This window comes from Centroberyx gerrardi, chromosome 23 (genome assembly GCF_048128805.1).
Source record: "Centroberyx gerrardi isolate f3 chromosome 23, fCenGer3.hap1.cur.20231027, whole genome shotgun sequence".
Taxonomy (NCBI): Eukaryota; Metazoa; Chordata; class Actinopteri; order Beryciformes; family Berycidae; genus Centroberyx; species Centroberyx gerrardi.
The window spans coordinates 19,997,900-20,023,197 of NC_136019.1; the positions used below are offsets into that span (position 1 = coordinate 19,997,900).

The 25,298-nt window shown below is 43.8% G+C and overlaps 1 protein-coding gene across 9 annotated transcripts in view; it reads left to right on the forward strand.

Annotated features, from left to right (window-relative positions):
* camk2d1 (calcium/calmodulin-dependent protein kinase (CaM kinase) II delta 1) overlaps positions 1-25,298 on the forward strand; it is a 93,299-nt gene that overhangs the window by 58,026 nt on the left and 9,975 nt on the right. For 2 of the 9 annotated variants that reach the window (XM_071926591.2, XM_078291814.1), the window contains exons 5-15: positions 1,011-1,076; positions 2,169-2,241; positions 7,494-7,596; positions 8,440-8,523; positions 11,196-11,290; positions 11,868-11,990; positions 12,337-12,420; positions 13,804-13,846; positions 15,775-15,815; positions 19,598-19,657; positions 22,473-22,521. In XM_071926591.2, coding sequence (XP_071782692.1) covers positions 1,011-1,076; positions 2,169-2,241; positions 7,494-7,596; positions 8,440-8,523; positions 11,196-11,290; positions 11,868-11,990; positions 12,337-12,420; positions 13,804-13,846; positions 15,775-15,815; positions 19,598-19,657; positions 22,473-22,521 — 821 coding nt within the window. Of the gene's footprint in view, positions 1-1,010; positions 1,077-2,168; positions 2,242-3,823; positions 3,897-7,493; positions 7,597-8,439; positions 8,524-11,195; positions 11,291-11,867; positions 11,991-12,336; positions 12,421-13,803; positions 13,847-15,774; positions 15,816-19,597; positions 19,658-22,472; positions 22,522-25,298 lie in introns of all 9 variants that reach the window. The other 7 variants (XM_078291817.1, XM_078291815.1, XM_078291816.1 and 4 more) reach the window with 7 other exon arrangements.

Sequence of the window (25,298 nt, forward strand, 5' to 3'; positions counted from 1 at the left end):
TTGTAGCAGCACTAAAGATAAATGCTGAGTAATCTTAAATGTTATGCAGCCAAGTCTGGCAGTTTTATGTCAGAGATTGGTAAAATGTACATGAAATATGATATAAAATATTGTACGGTTTTAAACTAGCAGGGACTACTTCCCCTCTGTCCATATTAAGTGAAGATGGTGGGAGACTGTGTAGGCTATAGCTAAAAATCACTGAGCAGTGGATGAATACTCACCTGAAATAGTTCCTAAAATAAACCTGGCAGCATCAGCTATATTGAATTAACAATGTTTCATTGTTAAAATCTATTAATCTACAGCCATATAATAAAACCACCAATAACTTTTTATTACAAAAAGGTCAACCTTCTTACTTTGGATAATACTAGTGGGCCTGCTATGCTAAGTGTTAGCATCTACTGGGGACACATGGAAGATTTTGGTGTTGATGTTCTCATCGTTTAATAGCTAAGTTGACCAACGGATCAATCTTCCAAAAACTTCCTCCCGTCAATAAATAATGGCTTCAAGAAGCTCGCTGTGCATGTACACTATTCTGGCAATATGGCTGACATGTTCTGCACTTAGTCGCCGGTCCAAACATAGCAGCATGTTTCCATTGTGTGAGTCTGAACGGTGGTTACATGAGATATTCCAGTCTTCTGTGTGTCGCTCAGCTCCTTGGAAACACACTCGGGACTTGACTCATAAGCTCAGTGAAAGACATGGAAACCCCTTCCAGCTGAATCAACAATGTCCATATACCGTATGATCGTATCTGGCGAAATATATTATTGCAGTGATTTTACCATTAGGGCACACAAGCATGACCTCATTCTTTTGACCATATCGGCGTGAAAAAAAAAAATCTCTTCCTGGCGCCAGTTAATGTAGCCTGAATGAGACTGAGATTTCTTATTGTGCAACGTTCCCATGCTGTATTTCTTTTTTTTAATTCTCTCTCTTTCTGTCACTCTCTCATTCTCTCTTTCTGTTTGTCCCTCTATTTCTTTGTCTTTCAGAGTTACCGGTGGTGAGCTGTTTGAAGACATTGTTGCCAGGGAGTACTACAGTGAAGCCGATGCCAGGTCAGTGTGATGCACTGTCAGGCCACACAGATCCTATGTTGTGCTGATATTTCTGAATATACTGTATGATTATGATGTAAAACCCATTCGATTAGTCTACTGTGACATCATTCAAGCAGACAGATACACACAGCAGCACAATTAACACAATCAAATAAATGCAACACTCGTGCGTGCACATACTGACACACACACACACATACACACTGTTTCTGCATGCATTATGTATCAGTGTATATGTGAACATTGATGTATGCAACCCCCTCCTCATTATACAGTGGCTATAGTAGTGTATTACATAACTGTTTCCTCTCCTGTTCTATATACAGTATGTATTGATGTCTGTGTTTGTGCTGCCTTTGATATGCCTTATGCTTAAAATCCTCTCTTTCTCTATTCTTCCTTCGTCCTCTGATAACGAGGCTACTTTTCCTGTCTTCACCTCTCTTTCCCGTTTATTAAAAATCCACCCAAAGCAGAACCCGGGCCTGTTGTTCCTATAGATGGTTCAGTTGATTTTTGTGAACAAAAGCAACTCCCTCTCAAAGCGTTTTTCATTACCAATTAATGTAAGACTGATTTAGTCTTTGTTTTTTTGTTTTTTTGTCTTTTCAATCCACTAGTGTGCTTACAAAACCAGTGAAACCAGCGTTCACCTTCATTCCCAGTTGATGGAGTGGTTCCAGGATTTGTCTTTCCCAATGAAATCCTCAAGAGTCTTGACTCTCTTGATGTTAGCTTTCCGGGAGACCTGTTAATTTCCACAAATGTAGACTGAACTGCCCTAGATAATGAGGATGTGGATTCTGTTTTGCAGTGGATTTTCTTTAAGTTTTTGTTGAGCTGTTAACTATTTTAAATCTGAGCATCTGAAAGTGCTGTTTAGATGAAAAGAAAATGCATGTGTCCTCTCCTTTTTCTGTTTTGAGAATCTAGCTTAAAGTCTCTCCTTTGTCAACTGAGTGTTTGCTATTTTGCCATCTGTGTTTGGTCTGTCTGCCTTTTTTTTTGGTTTCTTTGTTGTTTTCTGACATTTACCTGTTCTCCCTCTTCCCCTTTTTGCTTCTGGCCTGATCTCTTTCTCCTCCACAGTCACTGCATACAGCAGATTCTAGAAAGTGTAAATCATTGCCACATAAATGGCATAGTGCACAGGGACCTAAAGGTTAGTAAATGACGGCAATAACAACAACAGCAACAACAAAAAGACTCAGGCCTGCCCACCTCCGGCACCTTGCCCCGCTCCTCCACCGCCTGATCAATCAACCAATTAACCAATCACCTATCAAGTGCCGCCTCCTCCAAAACCACCCCCCCTTCTCCACCAGTCACCCTCACCCACCGCCACCCGATGCGCACCTTCTAAACTCCACCCGCTTAGAGGGCAATGTGGGCAGGTTGGCTGGAGAGGAGGTGGTAGGTAGGGTAGTGCCAGGGGGAGGTGGTAGATCTCATCTTGCCCCCCCCCCCCTTCCCTCCCTCTCCCCTCCCCTGTATGCCAGGGCACAAAGTGCATGTAGCATCACTCCAAAGCCACGCTCTGAAACGGCCACTGTCAGGCTGCGACCCGAGGGAGTTCGGGCAGAGGAGGAAGACGAGGAGGAAGAGGAGGATCGGGCAAGGAAGGGGTGGTTCAGTCCCCCCTTGTGGTTCTCAACCATGTGCCATTGGAGCCCAAGAGTACGCGGGTTTGCGTTCCGGCTAATCGCCACACGAGTGTTGACGCAATTTTGACTGTGAGACTGACACCAATTTTCATATCTAAAAATTCATTACCACTACGATACCATGGCAAACAAGAAAGCATGAAGATCAATAATGAGAACATAAATATGTCAAGAAGTGGAATAAAACTGCAATGACCACTGAGATGCATTGCTAAGTTACTTCTGTCCCCACAGTTAACTTGCACAGGGGCTTTGATGTCAGTTGGGTGTCGGCTCTGTAAGTGAAACTAGTTCGTCCACCAGTTTAGGTGGACTGGGATCCAGTTCAAGACATGGAGAACTGATTGACGCTGTTGCCATGTTTTCAGCTGTTTGGGCCGTTGAATTTTACCTTGTTGCAGTCCACTGTCAAGAGTCGGGCTGCGGCTCTGTTCCAAACTGTTTTCTTTTAACCAATCCAATCCAAGTGCAACACGGACGTATTCGCTCTCTGGTATCAGAGTAGTACTGAAATTTCGGTGCTTGTGAGAATGCTGCACTACAGCACTGATTAACACTCCTTCAACCAGAGGGAGGGAGCTAATCAGTGAAACGAGCTGCTGTGTTTGGTTGGAATGACAGCCTGCAGACTCTTGAGCCCCGACGGCACACGATCGAGAACCGATGGTACACACCACACCGTCCTCTGCCTCACCATCTCTCCACCATTCCCCCCATCTCCCTCCTCGCCCCCTCCCAGGGTCTGGCTTTTCAGTTGGCCAGGAGCTAACACCACTTCTGTTTTGAGACTCGGGTGGGGAATCGGCCGCACGGGTGTTTCGGGGGATGACAAAATTGCAGCTAGTCAGTTTTTGGTATCCGTCACAGGCATCGAAGAAAACATGCTGAACACGCTATCGAGGAAAATTCAAATTGGCGTCCGTTTTTGCCAAATTATACCTCATTATGTTGGGTGGGTTGCTGTACATTATCCCCGCGAACGCGGCCAGCAGCTCCCCGAGTCTCAATGCGAGCTCTGAGCCACAGACAGTGAGTGGTAGCTTGTCACTAACCCACGGCCCCCCTGGTGTTTGCATGCAGTCATTGCATTCAGCAGATCCTAGAGGCCGTACTCCATTGCCACCAGATGGGCGTGGTCCACCGCGACCTGAAGGTGAGTAGCCACACCGGGGAGACCAAACAAACGCACACACACACACACACAAAAAACCCTAATCCTCCTCTTCTTTTACCCTTTCCTTTGCCTTTTCTCCTCCCTCTTCTTGTGTCCCACATCTTGTTTCAAACCTGTCTTCTGTACTTGTTTCTTCACAGTTCGTTTTTTCTTTTTTTACCTTGATCCCATTCGGTCGACTCCCAAACGTCTTCCGTCATCTTTGTCTTCCTCTTCCTCTCCTTCACGCTGAAGTAACTCTACTCCGAGTCGTTTCGTGGTTAAAACTCGTACCTGCATGACACCATGTCTTACCCGCACCATGTCGAGTTCTTGGTTTGTATCTTCCAGGGTCACATCAACCTCAAGCCAAGCAGCCAGTCCAATGGCCCCCACGATGGCTACATAAATGTGTTAATGGGCCTGAAAATAGGACTTGCGGTCCTCCCAATTAAACTGCAGCCATAAAACGCAGTGCATAAAAAAAACAAAGGGCCTTGTTAAAAAGGCCCATGTGTCTGGAGAACATCTAAAACAAGCCGTGAAGTGATGAAGTCCAATTTTCACCTTGCGCGGTAGAATTGAAGGATATTGAACACACCCCCCCAAAAAAAATGCACTACCTCCGTGTTCTTGTTTCCATTTCCAATGCTGGTTCTCTCGCCGTGGTTTGGCTTCATAGCTCTGATTTGCCAATCAAATGAGCCGGGCGTGCCCCGAGATTCGGTTTACCTTTAGACTTAATCAGCCGGCGTTTTGCATTCGCAGAGTGCCCTCTGCCCACGCACACTGATTGGCTGGTGCCAGGCAGTTACCATGGCTGGCTGCATAAACACAAAGCCAAAACAAATACGACCAAAACAAATAAGCAAGCTGGAGAGCAGAGGCGCCATGAAAAGCGCTCTATTGCCACACTGTTCGGTGTGTTCATGTGATTGCTTGTCTCAAGAGTTTTGGATAGGACAGGGAGTGCAAAACACACACACACACACAGGCGCTCAGTGATAGAAATACAGAGTCGTCTTAATAAAGTTTCTGCACAGCTTTATAGTTTATGTGGCAGTCTAGACACATGGATTTATTGCATGCTGTCTTACAGTCCGTAATAAATTTCTGTGGAGCAGTAATGCTTCATAAAAGCCTACTTTTGACCAGCTACGATTTCATCTTTGCCCAGCTTTGTCAAGAAAGGCGGATGGGCATATGGCTTTTAATATTTGAAAATCCACTCTAACAGTAATGTCATCCTCTTAGGGAAATTCTCCTTTCTCTTGCCCCCCCACCCCCTCCTCCACAGGGAGGTCAGGGTTTTCCTTTCAAATGATAGATGCTCTCTGTCTTTCCTCTCCACCGGTTTCTCCTCTTCCCCATCCCGCCTCTTCCTCCCCTTGTTCTCTTCTTGTGACCGAGGTTCCCCCCTCCTTCTTCTTCTTCTTCATCTTCCCTGTCTGCCGTTCCCAATGGCAGACCTTTCTTGATGAAGATGCTGCATGGCTGCATGAAGTTCAACAACATTTCTCTCGTTCTCATTCTCCTCTTAAAAACATCCCAGCGAACTATCGATTCACTTGTTAGATAATGTGAGATAAAGTAGTGAAGAGAAGCATTTCGACAACACTTACTGTAGAGAGATTTCACTTTGAGTGTGTGTGTGTGTGTGTGCAATCCTAGTGGCCCTCCAGGTTGAAGCAGACCTCCCAGGCTAGATTAGCAGGCCAGTAATTACATCTCCTTTATGGCTGGCTGTGTTAGACAGAATCCAATTACAGCCATTACACACCAGCCGCAAGGAGGGAGCATAAATCCTGATCAATCTGATATGAACTGCACTCGGTACACAGATACAGACACTCAGGGAAAGTTTATATATTTGTGTGAGTGTGTGTACACCCAGCAAACATTGTGATGACGAATAGGTGTTGATAGGACGGTGTGCACTTAGTTTTCCTTAGTTGCTGTCTGTCAAATGCTTGCTGGGTATCTATTTGTACGTATCAGTCTGTCTGTTTCACTGTGTTTGTGTGTGTGTGTGTGTGTGTGTGTGTGTGGTTGTTGTCGCCTCATCCGCAGGCCTTGAAAGCCACACTAGGTAGTAATTAAAGTCTGTCTAAATGCTTTTAGGGTTCCGTGATTAGCAATGAAAAATGACGCACCTACCGGCGTCGGAAGCGCACCGCGTTGCCCCCCCATCCATATGGCACCATCTGTGTGATCACGACGCAGATTATAAAGCGCTTCTTCAAAACCGCTCAGGCACGCAGCTTTTGCCGAGAACAATCTTTTAGGGATGATGCTTTGATGACGCACAATATATGACTTGATCAAACTCAGAAACTTCTTTTTTTTTTCTCTCTCTCTTCTCCTCGTCCTTCCTTTGACCCCCCCATTCCGCCAGGTCACATGATTGTTTTCCAGGACTGGGATTGGGTGGTGGGGTGTGGTGGGGGTGGGGGGGTGTTTGCAATGACTGCATGGCACTGTTGACTGCATTGACCCCGGCCCTCCCCTCCTCCCCCTCCTTTCTCCCTTCCCTCCTACTCCTCACCCCCCCCCCCCCCACACACACACACACACACACACACACACACACACACACACAGCATGTCCTCCTGAACTGCACGAACCCTAATTCACGAACGCTCTACTAACTGCACAACCAAACCATGCAAATCTGCACCGATTGACTGACTGAAACGGATTTTCAGTGAATGACATGACCGATGCCTTTGTGGAATGAATCCCGCAGACAGTGTTACAAAAGTAGCGATGTGTAGGCGGTGTGGATGTAGCGCAGCGCACGCACTGCTCTTGAGGTAACTGGATGTAATTGTTGCCGAATAAAAGCAGCTTCCCTTCAAAGAGCACTCCATCAACGGCATCCTTTCCCTTTGTGTTGTTATTACGTTACGGCCTACTCATTTTGAATAATTTCCTATTTGGCTCTGCCGAGGAAACTGCTTTGAAAATGTCAGCAAATACATTATTCATCCACTCCAAACCCAGAGACCTTTTACTAAAAAAAACCCGCCCTCCTCCTCTTCCTCTTGTGCTGCTGCTGGGGTTCGGCGTGAGTCACCGTCGGCCAATCCGTTTCCACCGGCCGGACTGGCCCGGCCAATTAGACGGCAGCCCGCCGGCGTCTTGTCTTCCAATTGCGCTGCGCCCGTGCCGCTTGGCTGAGATCAGCCGTGGCCACTGACTGAACCTGAATGTAATCTGGCTCGTTACACAACATCAGCCAGTCATGGCTTCGCGTATGTGTGTATGTGTGTGTACTGAGTCACCTCTGGGCGTAGGGGTTGAACTGACAGTGACCATGCCTGACTCCAGCAGACATTTTTATCCGTTACACTGGTTAGGTGCTAGAGTTGGCCTCTAGCTCAGCCATTAGTCATAGCTGCACTATGCTCCAACACACTGTGTGACATCACTCCCTATTGCAGTTACTCTGTGTGTTATTATAATGGGAATTCCCATTGTTTAGAACCGCTTGTGAGCTGCCAGTGACCAAAACATTCGAAAGACTTAAATTCTGTCATGTTGATCCGGTCAGTGAAAGAGTATTGAAGGTTTTTATCTGTGTCTCTCCACTCCAAGCCTGAGAATTTGCTCCTAGCCAGCAAGTTGAAGGGGGCGGCGGTCAAGCTGGCAGATTTTGGCCTGGCCATTGAGGTGCAGGGAGACCAGCAGGCATGGTTCGGTGAGTATACACATTGTCTATTATATGAGTTCTCCAGTCAGTCAACAGGCTAGTTAATCACTTGACAAATAACAAATCGCTATTTTCATTCATTTTTTTCTCTGTATGCTCTAGTGCAATGATTTTCCACATCCTCATAATGCCGTGAATCATATTTTTTCATGCTTTTCATTCATACCTTTCTACTTAATATGTTCTTGACATGCTGGGATTGTCGGTGCACCATGTTTAAGTCAAGAAAAAAAACGTTATTGTCATTGTACTGCCGTGCAAGTAATACCCCCACAATTTGCTCCATCCTTATTTAAAAGTCCCATATTACCATTAGTTCTTCAGGATTTTGTTCTTTGCAATGGTGCACTACTATCTTGGTGCACTACTGTTGTGGTCTCTTATATCAACCTTGGATTACATGGATTTCAGGCCCACTTCTACTCCTTAATCCCTATAGAAAAGAGGAATAATTAGCCTAATCCCCAGCGCCAGCCATCATCTGAGGACCTGGAACCAGTTCACTCTGTGCTCTAGCTTACTACTAGTAGTGCTCCGTCTCTTTGCCCAAGGGCCCGCGGGTGCTTTGAGGCTTTTCGAGAAGTAGGCTGCATCCTGCCGATCGCGAGCCAAACTACCTAACCCTCAAGAGGGAGGGATTTCTTTTCTTGGAGCTTGTTAACCTCGGCCCATAAACTTAACTTTTATGTTACCTCAGATCCTTAGCTGCTGTGAAATGTTTTGATTTGGGGGTGGTTTAATGTCCCAGCAAGCGTTTGACAGACCTCGATGTACAGCAGCTGGTCAAGTTTAACATCAACCCAAATGATGGTGTGTGTGTGTGTGTTCCAGGCTTCGCGGGGACCCCGGGGTACCTGTCTCCCGAGGTGCTGAGGAAAGACCCCTACGGCAAGCCGGTGGACATGTGGGCCTGCGGTAAGACAAGATCACTGAGCCAGCGACCCTCTGCTAGCCTGTCTGTGATTGGAGGAAAAACTACAGTCGTTTCTGCCATGCTGATTTGTTATTTTAGGGGGAAGTCACATGGAGCCGGCGTGTATAATTAGTTACACACAAATGTCATGGCCTGAAACGGCCAATCAGAGCCCGTCTCCAGGGAGTATCAAAGGGACTGCCACTACATCAAACAAAAAAGTAATACTTATCAAGGGGAGATATCGTAACTGTCGTTGGATTTACTTATTTATTACATAGAATAGAATGGAATTGAATAGAATAGAATAGAATAAACTTTATTGTCCAGCCGAGGCAGGAAAATTGTCCTTGGTCTCACCCAGGAAAATATAAACACAAACATGTCCACAAGATAAAAACATCAACAAAACATCACATTAACAGAACAAAGATATCTCAACTGTACAACAACAGTGCATTCATACCCACGGTGTACAGCCTACACTCCCATATTTAAGTTTACTGTAGTTTGTTGACCACATGAATTGCATTTGGGATAAAAGAACCCTTGTAGATCTTTTTCTTTGCCAGGGGTATTCTATAGCGTCGCCCTGAGGGGAGCAACTCAAACTCAGGGTGGAGGGGATGTGTCTTGTCATTGATGATTGACAGGGCTTCCCTGTGTACAGCTGTGCTGTAAAGGTCATCTAATGGCTTTTGTTGGCGGCCTACTATCTTCCCTGCTGTCTTAACAATCCTCTTCAGCTTGTTTCTATTTTCTAAAGTCAAGTGCCCATGCTAGACAGAGATATTAAAAACAAGGATGCTCTCTATCAGGCTGACATACACTTTTTCCAAAATGTCAAGACTGACCCCAAACCCCTTCAGTTTCCTAATTAAAAACAGTCTCTGACTAGCTTTCTTACATATAAAATCAACATTGTCTGTGAAACTCAGTTTGTCATCTGTGTGTGTTCCCAGATACTTAAAACAGTTGACAGTTTCCACAGTTTGGTCACACAGTATCAGTGATGAGAGTGGATCTGCTTGGTTTAGAATAAGTTCCTTTGTTTTTCCAACATTAATTAACAATGAGCTGGACTTACACCACTGTTCAAACTTGGAAACCTGAGCAAAATAATCAGAGACATCATCATTTTTATGGAAAAGACCCACTAAAGCCATGTCATCAGCATATTTAAATAGCTTGAAATTGCTGTTGTGTAGTGTCATTTCATTGGTGTACACAGAGAATAGTACTGGAGATAAAACACAACCCTGCGGGGCCCCTGTGTTTAGAACAACCTCATCAGAGAGTACTTCTTTAACACGGACTCTTTGTGGGCGGTCAGTTAAAAAATCCTTGACCCAGTGCACAAGGCCCCCGCTCACCCCTAGGTCCAGAAGCCATTACAGGAGTACATAAATTTGCATCGTGTTAAAAGCCGAACTAAAATCAACAAATAAAATCCGTGCATATGTGTTAGTCTTTTGTAGGTGACTGGCAACCATGTTGACCATGGTGAGTGTGGCGTCCTCAGTCCCTCTGTGGGTTTTATAAGCAAATTGTAATGGGTCCAGTTGTTATGCTATGGATGAGGTGAGATGTTTACTGACCACCCTCTCCATGCACTTGGCCAGTACAGGGGTTAAGGCTACAGGGTGGAAGTCATTCGAGTCTTTAGACCCTGGCTTTTTGGGTACTGGTCTGATAATAGATGCCTTCCATGTATTAGGCACGGTACAGGTGTGCAGTAAGCACTGGAATAGTTTGGTTAAAACTGACGTTAGTTGGATGGAGCAAGCTTTCAAAACACGTCCACGTAGGCCATCAGGCCCGGGTGCTTTGTGGGGCTTAATCCGAGAGAGGCAGGTGCCAACCTCCTCCTCAGACAGCTGGATTGTAGGGTTTCTGGGTATGTTGGTACAGATGGCGTTGCTCCTGTCTTTACAGCCTGGGGTGTCAAATCTTCCATAAAAACGGTTAAGTTCATTTTTCATACGTTTTCATTTCATACGTTTTAAAATAATCGATGAGTCAATGGTGTGTGTCCTGCTCTCCAGTCTAGGTGGCACAGACGAGTGCAGAGAGCTCCGGCCTCTTGAATTAATCATCGCTGACGCTCATTACGCACACACATTATGGGCCAGGCCACCTGGGCTTAAGATGTCAAACACACACTGTCTAAACACACACACACACACACACACACACACACACACACACACACACACCTGTGCTGGCTCACTCAGTCCATAGGGACAATAGTCAGTGTTGTGTTTGTGGTCAGTCGGTCTCACCGGCAGATAGAGGGGCTTTCATCTTTTCCTGGCAACCCGCCACCCAATCACAAAACAAACGTCCCCTGGTAACACAACCGAACAGTAGCGCTTGGTTTGTGTCTGTTGCCATGCCCCCACCCCACCCCACCTCTCCCAATATTTTTGATATTTCACACCTTACATAAGGTCAGTGTAAGGCCATGGATTTGATAATTGAGTCATTTGCATCTAATTTGTACGTTGTCACAGTGTTCCATTTTTATACCCACAATTATGGAGTGTCAGCTTTTAAATACATTTAATGATTGTGAGTCATCGAGGCGTCTGTCAAGGTTAACTTTCAACGTGTGTGTGTGTGTGTGTGTGTGTGTGTGTGTGTGTGTGTGTGTGCGTGTGTGTGTGCGCTGTAGGTGTGATCCTGTACATCCTACTGGTGGGTTACCCTCCCTTCTGGGACGAAGACCAGCACAGACTCTACCAGCAGATTAAGGCTGGTGCTTACGATGTGAGTTTTACACACACACACACGCACACACACACACACACACGCACAGTCTCTCTCTCTCTCTCTCTCTCTCTCTCTCTCTCCCTCTCTCTCTCTCTCTCCCTCTTTGTTTTTCTAATCAAAACCCACACAGCTCTATATTGCCTTTCCTATTATGTATTTCTTTCAATATCTCTTGGAAAACTGCAACAGACCAAACACGCTGTGTCGCTCTGTAAACAGTGTCTGTCGTCTGTTCTCTCCTGCCCAACCAGCCAGATTGGTGGGAGGAGGGGAAGGAAATGGAGATGGGTAGAGGGATGATGGAGAGGCAGATTTGTTAGTTAGTTTGTTAGTTTGTTAGTTTTGAATCCAGAGTCCATTGGAGTAGAAGCTCGAGCTGGACCTGGAACCACAGCACTACCTCAAATACATTTAGCACCCTCAGTTTTTTATCACTAAAGTTAAGGTTCATCCAGACACAGTCCAGATATGAGATCAGTGGGTATGTGGATTGGCAGATGTATAAGAAGGCAGACAGGTGGAAGGATGGCGGGACAACATAAATGGTATTTTTGATGTGTCTTTTCTTGGGCAGTTCCCTTCTCCAGAGTGGGATACGGTGACCCCAGAGGCCAAAGACCTGATCAACAAGATGCTGACCATCAACCCAGCCAAGCGAGTCACCGCCACAGACGCACTCAAACACCCCTGGATCTGCGTATGTCCCAAACGCACACCCACACACCACAAGTACACCACCACTGATTCTCAGATTCAACACATGCTTTAGGGCGTGTTCATTTTATATCCACTTTAAAGTCAATGGGAAAAAATGGAAAAAGCACTGTTATATCTACTCGCTTTTTCATATTGTCAGCACAAAGTGCAGTCTCAGCCGCTCTATTTCTGCCAAAATAGTGTGAACACACCGTTTGCACAACAGTTGGTTGATGCAGCTCTGTCACACATACTATGTATCACAGACACACACACACACACACACACACACATTCAAATCACACCGCACACACCCACACTGCTTAACTACCTCTCTGTGTCCATAGCAACGCTCCACTGTGGCGTCCATGATGCACAGACAGGAGACTGTGGAGTGCCTGAAGAAATTCAACGCCAGAAGGAAACTCAAGGTGAGGATCGTCCTCCTGGGCAGCAGGGGGCAGTACACAAGACGAGCCAATCCCTCATTTCCTTTTTGGGAGAGAGAATAGTTATTGTTCTGTGCTGCATTTACATCCCCATGGGAAAGATGGTAGATATGAGCTTCCTACTCGAAAATACTGTTTGCTTCAGCTTTTAGCATGTAAATACTACTTGGACCCCAATTTCTCCAACTCCACCAACAATGAATTACCTGTAGTCAAGTGTAACAAATCATATATTCAATAAAATAAACCATTTTCATCACAAGTCATTGTTTTTTATCACAACTCTTGGCAGGACACAACTGCTAGCTGGACTTTTGGTTTGTGGTTGAGGTTTCAGTGCTTTGCTTTGGTGTAAAACATGAACTCAAATGTATCACTCACTGTGAGTTAAAGGAAAACTCCATCCTAAAACACTAAGGTAAACCCACTTAAATACAGCCAATAGCTGTTAAATACAGCAATTGATGATATGCCTTGCATTCCTGGGTCCATTGTGTTGTTTGGATGGTGTATGTTTCTTATTCCCGTGGATAACTGGCCAAAAGTAGACAGCGAGACGTCACATTGAAATATTTCAAGCATAACCCTAAGTGGAGTTTAATAGGAGAAACATTTTCAATGATCTAAAACATTAACTGTGAACGGCAGGTTTTGATGTCAGTCCCTCAAAATTGAAGAGAAAGGGCTTCTTTTTAGAGGAGAAATCCATCATAGAAAGGCAGATAGACAAATTTCTCCACCAATCAAGTGGAAATTCTCGTTCTCTTACCATTACTATCCCTATCACTATCACTACTGTTACTGTTCTCTCCACCTACCCGTAAAACCCAGCTGGATGCAACAAGCCCAGGCGAGTTCTCTGGGGGATAACGAAAGAGAAATGTAGGAAATCACTAACTGCTTATCACTAGCTGCTCTGAAGTAGAAGCAGATGAGGCAGGTTGAGGGAAAGTGGATACAACAAAAAGGTAAACTATACTTCATCATAAAATAACTCCTGGAATGCATTGAACATCACAGATTGATGATATCTAACAATGTAAGAGTATCAGAGGGTGGAATTTTCCTTTCAAGTGTAGAAAAAGCTGATCAGTAGCAACCAAAGTCACCTGAAAAGATTGAACTAAAGAAAAAAATTGATCTAAAGATTACCTTTAATGAACATAACTACTAGTAGTTTGACCAAAAATCAGCCACATCCGGTCATGCTTTGAGTCTGTGGGTGGACTCTTGGCACCACAGGATCTAATCATTACCTTTCAACCTAACTAAATGTCCAGCGGTCTGTTAAGGAGTAGCTAGACACCACTATGAAAGGTTCCCAAAGTCACCTTCGGCTCAGAGTGTCCATTTGTCTCTCCCCAGGGTGCTATCCTGACCACTATGCTCGCCACTCGCAACTTCTCAGGTAGGACAGATCCAGTTTTAATGAAGATTGATGGCTGATGCTGTTGTTTTTCCTTGACACATTCTTGACACAGTCTTTATTATGTATTTGTATGTTATTTAACATGTTGCTCTTTAGAATGCTATTTTATGAATGTGTTGGCCTTTAGAGCCCAATAGGCCAGGTCTGTCCACCCTCTTACCAGTTAATATCAATAGAGACTGAATGACCATGCAGATCAATGCAGTACACTTCCACAGGTCCCTCTAAAGGGCAATACATTCAGACTGAGTCTGAGAAACTAACATTATTGATTGTTTCTCTTTTTGAGACATGAGGGACGTTTGCATTTTTTTTGCGTTTTTGCATTCTTTTTTTTTATTATCTTCCATAATGTTTTCAGATTTTAACTGTCAGTCATCGTCCTTTCTAGTTGGATGTGAAAAGACGTGGCTGTTTTTTAGTTAAATATCAGTACATAATATCCGTACAAACATGCCCTTAGTGTTTACTTTTGTTCTTCTCCCCTTCCCTTCCCTTCCTTTCCCCTCTCTGTCCTTTGCGTGGTAACTCATTTGCAAGGTAAGAGTGCTTTGCATGGTTGGCACTTATCCAGAGTGTCGAACTCCGCTGTCGGTTTGGGTTCTACTAAACCGCCTATAGAGGGCTTTCAGGTGAAGCAGTGTGTCCACTGGTAGCCATATTGGAGGTGAACAGCTTTAGGCAACAACAGCTGAGAACAGCTTATTACATTTCCAAATGTATGACTCAGCCGTCTCAACAATATCAGACTTAGACATAGTTTATTTCTGTATTGTTTTTAGTTGGGAACTAATCACTTCATCACGGATACATCTGACGGATTTTGTGTTTACTTAATGTCCATTTATTAGTTGGTCAGCGGCTAGCTCAGCTGATTTGCACACTAGCTAACTATACATAGCTAGTACCTTGTAGTTGCTAGTAGTTTTGTGTTAGTAGTGTATTAACATTAACATAAGGTACTTTGCTAAATTACTTTTCTGGCTAGTTAGCTAGCTAGCAAAACCGAAAACCAACAGCTTAAGCGAGCTAATTTTCTCAAGCTGTTTTGGAGGAGAGACAGTTTCGAAACAAATCTACCTTATCAGACCAGTTTCTTTGAGCTATAACGTTACTCTATAGGACAATACCCATGGCTTATGTCTTTTTCAGATGCGTCTCTTCTTTTGGACTGGTTATTATAGATGAAGCCATTATTTGAGCCCGTTATGAGAGTCCTCCAAGATGGCGCCAACTGTGGCTGCTAAGAGAATATTGACGTAACTGCAAAACCTCTATTAGTTACTAAACCCACACATTTCCTATGATTAGATGGATCACTCCAGCCAATCAAAGGTCCACCGCCATACAGCGTATGCGCAACCCCGTGCCGCCCTCCCCGCCCAGCCAATCATCTGCTCCACGCCTCAAACTACTGTCTGTTTGCATGTTAATTGATGCGTAGGTGGTAATCTGTTGGCCGCCAAATTGGAGGAAACAACACAATTACCGTTAATATGATCTTAGCTTGCTTCCTCTTACATACAGAACCTAAGTCACTGAAGGTCTGTACATAGTGTGTGTCTGGGTGTGTGTTTGAGAAGCATCCTGAATGAAAGTGGGCGGAAACAGGAAAGAAAGCTAAAGACCTCAGTTCCCTGGAGCCCAACATAGTCCCGCCGCTCTGACTGCTCAATGCCGCCAATGTCTCCCGTCGGCCTGTCAGGTGTATCTAATTGCATGTTCCAGACTAATGATTCACTAAGTTTTATTTCATCTCTCGACTTCATTTGCTTTTTTCTCTTCTGCTTCCAATTCTAGCAGGACACGCTCTCAGAGTTTGCTAGTAATTGGCCAGCGTTGAGTAGCATGTGTGTAAATTCCACTTTGTCACTGATTGCACTGCATTGTTGTCTTTCTTTCTACAGCAGCCAAGAGCCTGCTGAACAAAAAGCCGGATGGTGTCAAAGTAAGTTCAGCTTCTCTCTCACTGCTCCCACTTCTCTGTTTCATTTCCTTGTAGAGAAAGCAATGCTTTCCCGTAGTTTTCTTCTATGTATTATGTCACTCTGCACCTCAATAGGTTTGGGCTCGCAGTTACAAGAGTTGTTTGCTGCTGTAACATCATCAATGAACTCAAACAACATTGCTTGGGTAAAAGACGGTGCTTAAAAGAGTTCCCAAAGTGAAATCTGTCCTTTCCTAAGTGGGTGTGACAGATATTTCCCAATAATACTCCCCTTCTGTATTGTCATTCTGTGTCAGAGAATGGGGAGCATCTGTTGCATCTGAGGAAACCGTTGGAAACTAATAGCAGATGATTAAATGATGATTCAAGGCTGGGTGACAGGCCTCATCTCCCTGCCATTCTCCACTCAGCTGTCATAAGCTGAAAATCAGTCATCCATCTACATCTGTGTGTCTGTGTGTGTGTGTGTGTGTGTGTGTGTGTGTGTGTGTGTGTGTGTGTGTGTGCGCGCATGCCTCCTACTGCTACCCTGTGTTTCTAAATCTGTCATTCAATTTCACCCTTGTTTAGGATGTTGATAAGCCCCGACTCCATCTTCCTTCCTCCGACCCTAACCCTCACAACTCTTGATTTTTTTTCCTTTTTATCCACTCCCCTCCTCAACACACACATATGTTTGTATTACTATACTTGTGAGGACTTTCCATTGATTACATTCATTTTCCTAATCCATAACCCTGACCTTAACCCTCACCTCTACACCTGTAACATGTAAGTAACGTTAAAGTGATAATCCATGAGATTCTTGTTTTTGGCGACACATTTGGTGATAAGCGCTCATTGCTGTGGTGTTTTGCACTGCATTTCCCAGCGATCACTTTGTAACAGTGTCACCAGTCAATGTTGACCCTCGCTTAATAATAGTAATAATATTAAAGACATTAAACATAAAATGTAGCTAAAAACTATAAAGAAACCTAACAGTCCAAAAGAAAAAGTGCCACAACTGCGTCTCTCTGTCTCTTTTTAGCATGCTTGTCTTCCTCTGAGATATTTATTTGTTTCTTTTTCTTTGGATTTTCTGTCGATGAAGTTTGAGTTTGTGTAGGTGGTGCTCTTTTCTTTGTCTGTTCAGCCATGGTGACTATTGCTGCTCATGCTAACTACAAGCCCTAACCCTAATGTAGCCCCTTGTAGACTTAAGGACCAGCAAAATGTTCCAACTTTTGTGGATTTCCATCATATTCATATAAAGCACAATAACACACACACACTCCCTGGGCCTAACTCCCCTCTTCCACACAAAGCAAGAAGCAACAAGCATTTTCTGCCTAGGTATCCTTATGCCTGGTATGACACCCTTGAACAAACCTATATAATACAGAATTATTTCACTTTTCCTTCTAAATTGCAGTGCTTCATGAATTAGCTTCTGTCGATCTTTTCCAATAACAGGATGGAAGGGAAACGTGTGCGAATGTGTGTATGGGCATCTGCGTGTGTATGTGTTTGGGTTAGGCTATTAGACATGGGTTGTCATTTTATCTCTTGTTGTGTTGTGGCTGCTCAACGCAGAAAAGGAAGACGGATGGTACTGAACCTGTAAGGGTAGGCCTGGGCTTGCTGCTGCTGTTCCACCCAACCTGGCAACTTCAGTGGGTAGTTAGCAGTAGAAAACCCTAGCGTATAATCCCCCCATAATGTTGCTTAAGGCTGGGGACACACTACAAGACTGAATAGAGAAGTGAAAATATCTCATAAAAACATCAGCTCTCCTGGAGCATTTTCCTCACTTCCTATATTTTTACCCCCCTCTGGTGCTCAACTCTCATCGGCTATTGCTGGTGTGTGTTCAGAATTGATTCATTGAACAGCACACACTACAGGAGGAAGACATGTCTAGATTTGTAACTGTAACCCTAACCCAAACATTTGAAATAATAGCAATGTTCCCAACTGTATCAGGAGGCAAGAGATTGAAGTTCTCAACCCCCATGCACTGTAAGATGATCTGTACGACCGAACCAAGCGATGACTAGGTCTGAACTTGAAAATCAGTTGCGATGTCAGCCTAAAGGTCATGTAGTGTGTCCCCAGCCTAAGCCAAGAGTATTAGAGCAGTTGCAAGCTGTAGTTTTGTTTTATGGGATTGAAACCTCTATCCATATAGTGCCAAACGGATCACATCAGTGACATCTGCTTTTTTCTTAGTCTCCCACTGAGACCCCACTCTAGCATCTTAGACTCCAAGGTAGAATAGTACCACAGCTTTAGAGCCATAGCAGCGTTATCACATCTGACCTGCAACAGTCTACCATTTTGATTTGAACACTTTTGGAATTTGGAAGACACTTTAATGCTGCTGATATTTGTAAAGCACTACTTAATGAATATGAACAAGTGTTATTGGCATCCCTTTATCAATGGCTGCAAAAGTATAATAGTGGAATGAGGGTTAAAGGGGCAGGTGCATGGTACTGGAAAGGAATCGTTGAGCAGTGGTTGTGCATTTGTCCTTGTGCGATGCATCAACTGTCAGGAATGTGGACGGTGTAGGGTCTTGCTGTCGATGCACTAAGTCTTCCAAGAACACCCCGAGAACATAGCTTGTGTTATACTCTTCCTGGTTTTAGTGTGGTACAGACAATAAGCAGCATTCATGCAAAGAGCGGAAGAGTGGAAGGATCGATTGGCTTCTGACCAAATTTAGCATCCTTCTAATTTGATGAGTAATTGGGTCAATTGTTTCTCCACAGACTGTTTGTCTCTCCTCACTTAGTTCTAGAGATGGAGAAGGCATGCTAGTTAACTCTGAATCATTTTAGCCCTTCTAAACAGTTTAAATGGTGCCCATTTGTGTGTCTTTGAGCCTAAAAACCAAACACACTAGCTATCACATCTACTAGCTAATCGCATCAAAATACAACCTCGCAAAACCATTGCCAAGAAGATTGGTTCAAGCTGGCTGGTTATGAACTCTTCCCTTTGGCTCAGATTCAGAGTTAGCGCAAAGTCATGGGCTTACGTCCTTCAGCCAAGACAAAAACGATGTGAGATAAGATCCTCATGTTTTGACTCGTTCCATGCGGGCACATAGCTGAATTGCGGGGGAGAATATTTAAATTACCCTTCTCTCCATCTGCCCACTGAGTTCCCAGGTATCTGACATTACTAAGTTCCTGTGGATTGGCACTCTCAGTGGGCCAATGAAGGACTTGCCTTTTAATTTTGAGAAATTGAAAATGAAGAAAATGAAGCTGTTGTCTTTATAGTGAGTATTGAATGCAAGGAGGAGAAAGGAGAAAAGAACGTGTTGTATGTCAGAATCCCGGAGATGTTAGGGATCGCCTCTTTTTGGGGAAACTCCATCCCACACATGTAGCTGCTCCAGAGGCGCCTAACAAGAGCTTTGGTACACAGACTAGGCTGGAGTCTGAATACTGGTCTGCACAATTTTGCGGATAAATTTCACTATGTACCCACTATGTGTGCTTACATCAACTCTGAAACGGAATTTTCTACATACTCTCGGGGTAACAAGCTTGAGTAAAAGAGGTTCATTTGCTGAACCTGCCACATGTTGGATGTGTGCTGTGAAGGACAGTGATGGATTGACAAGTTGACACTAATCTTTCTCCGCAGCTTTTTTGCTCCTGAAGACTCTGAGCCGTATGATCCACTTTTTCCCTCCGCAGAGGCTGCATGAAGACCAACTTCTTGGACACTAAGCCTTGTCAATTCTGTCCTGTCTGTCTTCCTGTCTGTTCACTCTGTCCCTCCAGATCAACAACAAGGCCAATGTGGTCACCAGCCCCAAAGAGCCTGTCCCCACTCCTTCTCTGGTACACTGTCTGCCTGCCTTAATGCCTGCCTGTCTGTGTGCATGCCTGCCTGCCTGTCTCTCTGTTTAACTATCCATCTGTCCATACTTTTTCAGTGGCATCTGTCACGATCGGGCAGCTCTGTGTGGGTTTGTTTTTTTAACTCCATGCTTTTCTCACTTTCTTGTTTATGGTGACTTTTTCTTTATTCATCGAGCTAAAGAATGTTTTTTTCCGTCACATGAACGCTTGCAGTTGTTGCGTAACATCAGCTGTCGACACGCGCACCTCCGGACCGCATTATTGCATTTCCACATTGCTGTACATGGGCTGCATTTTCCTTTGTTGTTGATGATGACAGTAATGGCAACTGTGGTGCCATTGCATGTCAGCGGTAGGGAATACATTGTTGCCGCAGATTTCCAACCTCTGTTGTCATTCAATGGAGGATTGCCCTAAGACAAGTTTGTTGTGGGGTCCAGACATATGGATGTAGGCTGATTGGCTCATATCCATGCACACATACAGCCTTCATACACTCCCATATATGCAGTACAGCAAAAACTAAGCCAACTACAGCCACGGTCACATTAGCATTATCCTGAGATGGGCTAGTGGTGACATCCCACCCTGTCGGTCCACATAATCATCACTGAGACAGAATGCTCACCCTCAGGTAGCCCACCCATGACCTTCAGGGGCTCCGGTCAAAGACCAACTGCGGAGTTACATCGTGTCACACGGTTCAGCTGTGGCGCCTCGCCTTGCGGCGGCTGCACTGTGAACACAGCACCAGTGTACAGCAGTACACAACAGTTTTGCGACAGCATGTACTGCCCTTATGTGACTGGGAAATACATCCTGAGAATGTTACTTGTTTCATTTCTGTCATATGGAGATTTCAGAATTTTGTGTTTATTTTTAATCTTTCTGGAGTGATAAAGGTGTGTGTTTGGTGGTGTGAAGTTGTGTGCAAGGGGTCAAATGCTCGCCTCACATGTATCTCATTTTAACCTTTCCTGGGTGCTTTAGCCATAGAAATTCCATTCTATGGCTGTTTCCCAGGGAAGGCCCATATGTGGTCTTTCAATAGATCATCTACCATGCTGTCATGACAAGCTGTGTATGCCTGAACTGTCTGGTTTTGATGTCAGTTATTGTCATTGTGTGCAGTGTCAGGACTTGATCATCATCCTTGGAAAAAAAAAAAAAAACTTGACGTACTGTACATGATGTTCAGTGTTCGTGAAAAAAAGTTGCCAGTTGCCATAACATTGCATCTTTCTAATAGTGCTGCAGTATAGCAATTCTATTCTTCATAGCCTACATAGCCACCAGGTGTAGTTCAGTCTTCTTCTCCTTCTTCCCTCACCTCCGTGTAATTGTTCTCCTTTTTTTCTCCTCAAAAACACTCACTGTCACAGTTTTCTGTTTAACCCCCTCTCTACTTCGCTTTCGTTCTACGCCCACCACTCTGTTCCTCCTCTCAAATCAGGAGCCTCAAACCACTGTTATCCACAACCCAGCTGATGGAAACAAGGTATTCAGCAGATGAGATGCTAGTCTGGAGCCTTTGTTTGCTGGTTGTTGTGTGCGCTGTGTAGAGTAATTTGCCTTTTTATTTTGTTTTTGAGTATGATGTGTTTGTGCCATTGGATATTGTTGACATTCTACTTTTTAACGTGTTATGTGAGAAAACAAGGAACTACGGATTCTGTTGAATTAAAACAAGTATTGCATGCTGCTGTAAACTGTCGCATGTGATTCCTTGTCTGTGAACATACAGGCAGATGTAGATTTTTTTTGTTTTATACGAATGTCATCTATGCTTAGAATTCATGATCAGAGCATTTTGTAACTATTAGATCATCTAGTTGTCATTACATGTTAGGTCTTGAGATGGTTCCTTTGGGAGAGATAGTGATGTTTTTGTGTTATCTTGCATGTCATTGCTTAATCTTTTGAGAGGCATGCTCTAACATCGCAGAAACATCAGTTTTAGAGTTGCGTGGCCCAGGGATTATGATGCATGCTGTTGGAACAAAATAAATATCACGCTGTAACGTGGACACCAAATCTGTTCCAAGCCAAATCCTCAACAGAGTTTATATCCTTATGCCCATGTACTGTTTCTAGGCAATTTGCCTGTGAAGATGTACGGATTTCCATTATTGCACATAATCCATAGATGGCAAGAGTGGGGCCACATCTGCATGCTTGTCTCTTTCGCTTTGTGCAGTGACATGACAGTGTTGTAGCCCATAGTGTAGCCTATGTGTTCTTGTGCCTAACGGAGTGTGTGGTTGTGTAGTAACGTGAACAGAGTGTGCAGGACTTCATCATGATATTAATCCACAGGCAATGACAGGACAAGAGGACAAGGAATGTGTCATGTTGCATTAACAGTTCACAGATTAATGACAACACAGGGACATGGACTAGACAGATAAATAACTATGTGTTAATGTCTGAGGTGTGTTTACACGCTGATGAAAGATGCCACTGAGGTATGACCGAAATGAAAACACAACAAAAAGTCCATTATTATTCTATTATCACGGTGCAAAGACTTCCTCAACCCGGTCTATTCCCACCATCTGCCTGATAATGATTTAACAATGAAATGGTGTCGCAGGGTCAAATCCCATTTCAACAGGTTAACAGATGCTGAAGTAGAAGCCGATAAAAATCACCCGCTGTTTGAATGAAAGACGAGCGTCCGGATCTCCAACCTCGGTGGAATTTTCAATTGCTTGTCATCAGCCTTTTGGGGGTTTTGTCATGTGGGTTTTCCGGGCCGGAGATGCTTACTGCCGCTTTGTTTGTCATTTCGCAGGAGTCCAGCGAGAGCGCCAACACCACCATCGAGGACGAGGACGTGAAAGGTAGGGAGTTTCAAACTAATGAATACAAACTGTCCCTCCGTGGGCAGGATGGCTCCCACGCACCTCATTAACACTCAACTTATAATAAGTGCTGCCTTTTTGAAGTCTTTAGACCACAGTTTAAGGTTAACTTTCTTCTCCCTTTTTGGGTGCACTAGCTTATGTCATCATTAGGTTTATTATGGGTAACCAAATCTTTCAGAGGGACGACTCCTGTGCAGCACCCTGCAATACTCCTGATGTCTGTTGCATGAATGTGTTGTCTGTTATATTATTGATTGAAGTCCATCAATTTCAACTTCATCTATTTCATTTTTCATGTTTTTCATGCAGCTATCCTAGTACCATGTGCTCAGGCTATCACTTTTGAATGTATCCATCTATCCTGTATTGACTTCCTCTTACAGAAACTGAGATGTAATTCATCATTTTATCCTGCCACTGCCCAAAAAAACAGTCTGGATTTCATTTGATTTTGTTAAAAATTGTTTTGGAAGGAGAAGTTGTCACTTCGGACTTTAGGGTGTGTTCACACCAAAGATGTTTGAAGTGGTTTATTTGAACTCTGGAGTGTTTACTTTAGTTTGGTTTGTTTGATCAGGTGAGAACAATGCCATTCGAACTCAGGTAGCACCAAATAATGCTGTAATCTGAACCAACTACAGCAAATAACCCCAAAACACAAGAGATTATGGGTAGAGGGAGACAGATGTTGACATCTAATAGCCTAGCATAACAAAATGAAGTCTGTACTGATGCTCATATTCAGCTATTTCTTCATGTGTTCTTAACTGGTATGAACACCAAAGAAGAGCACAGACAAGTCCATCATGCCAAGCTAAAGGTACAAGAATTAGAATCAGATTTGTTTTGGCTCCACCACCACCGAAATCTCTAACCTGACTAACCCTAACTCTGTTCAGTAAACAAGCTACTTGTGAGTTTTGTGACTTTTGTTTACAAGCCCTGGTTCTCTTGTAATTAGGCAGTGTGAACCTAAATGATCCAAATACAAAAAATGCAACATAGTCAACTTTTCCACTATGGTTCAGACCAGAGAAAATGAACTGTAGGTGTGATCACACCCTTGGTTTCCAAGGCCAATTCCTGCCGTCCATCTGCCAGTTTGTTTATATCCAGTACATAGGCACATGGATAGTGGTATAGTGTTACATCTGAACATGTGTTGTGTTATCTACCCACTATACTGGACTGGTCAGCTTCTGAATACAATATATACAATGAATGAATGAATACAATGGAAGCAGGATGAAGCTACAAAGAGAGAGCAGGAGGATTGTGCTTGTGTTCAATGAAGTGAACATTTTTGATGATTGTTCTAATGGCCCAGTGAGCTGAATTGGTTTGTATGTATGTGTGTGTGTGTATTTGTGTGTCTCTGTGTGTGTTGTTTTCTGATTACTCACTATGTGACCTTTGGTAGAACAGAGAATCTGTCAGACAGAAATGACATTTTTCTGACACATTTTAACATTTTGTGAAAGAACATTTCTCATTTTTTGCATTTTCAGATTTTTGACTAAACGGAAGCCCCTCACTTCCATGTGTCTCTCTCTGCAGTGTGAGTGTGTGTGTGTGTGTGTATGTGTGCCAGCATATGTGCTTCTGTACTTGCGTACCCATGCCCATTAAACCAGTGGAAGGGGCATGCCACTGCCCTTTTATAATGGCTTCCATTGTTATTCATGGCTGGTGGGGTCATCATTCCTCAATGCTCCAGTGCCCTTATTCAACAAAGCCTTAAAATTGCTTCACAGCACACTGCTCCACTGATGATAGTGTTCAGTAGCATGTGTTCAATTTCTTTTCAAAAAAGATAGTTTCCCCCATCATTTCTTTCCTCTGTCATTCTTCTTCTACCTCATACCGTATTCCCTTTTCATTGCGATGCGACCCCAATCAGCAGAATTAATCATTTTTTTACTCACCCTTCAAAGAGGAGAAATTCCTGAGAGATGGGAGCAGGATTTCAATTATGCCATCTCTTGTGATTTCAACAATGGCCCTCTTTTGTTAAGAAGCTGTCTGTGGCAGGAGGTGGAAAGGTGGAAGTGCAGGCATTGTGGCAAGGGGAAATGGCGTTTCCTTCACTTTGAATGTGACTCATTTGCACCTAGTGTACGTGTATGATGGATGATTGGTGGCTACGTGCTGGAGTTACATAAACGGGCTGTGTATTCTTTCCTCCGCATTTAATGGATCGAGTAAAGTAGCCAGTCATTTGTTTTCTTCGGTGACATGGTTGAAAGATAAAAGGACTGGTGTGCAACTTTGAGAGGAGGAAATTTGTCTGGTATGTGATGGGGGAGCTATGCTAAAGGTGCTACGTGTAGCATTTTAACATCAATAAATCATTACCACAATGTTGAGACATTAGAATAATTACCGTTAACAATTAAGACCATTGCTTAGAAGATTGTCAGCCTCTACTAGCCTCTATACTACATATGTTGGTTATCACAGGAACAACTCTAAATTGGTTCAGTTCATACCAATCACATAGAACATTCACACTTACTATAGGGAACTCTTCTTCATCAGCACCCATTACATGTGGAGTCCCTCAGGGTTCAATTCTGGGCCCCATCCTAATGTCATTATACTCCCATTATGTTACGTGATCTGTAAACATAATCTGTAAACTGTTGGACATCACAACATTTCTTACAGCTAAATTAAGAATGTCAGGGACTTTATTATTAGTATTATTTTACATTGTGTGCCACCAGGACGGATTTAGCGTAAAATCTGCTTAC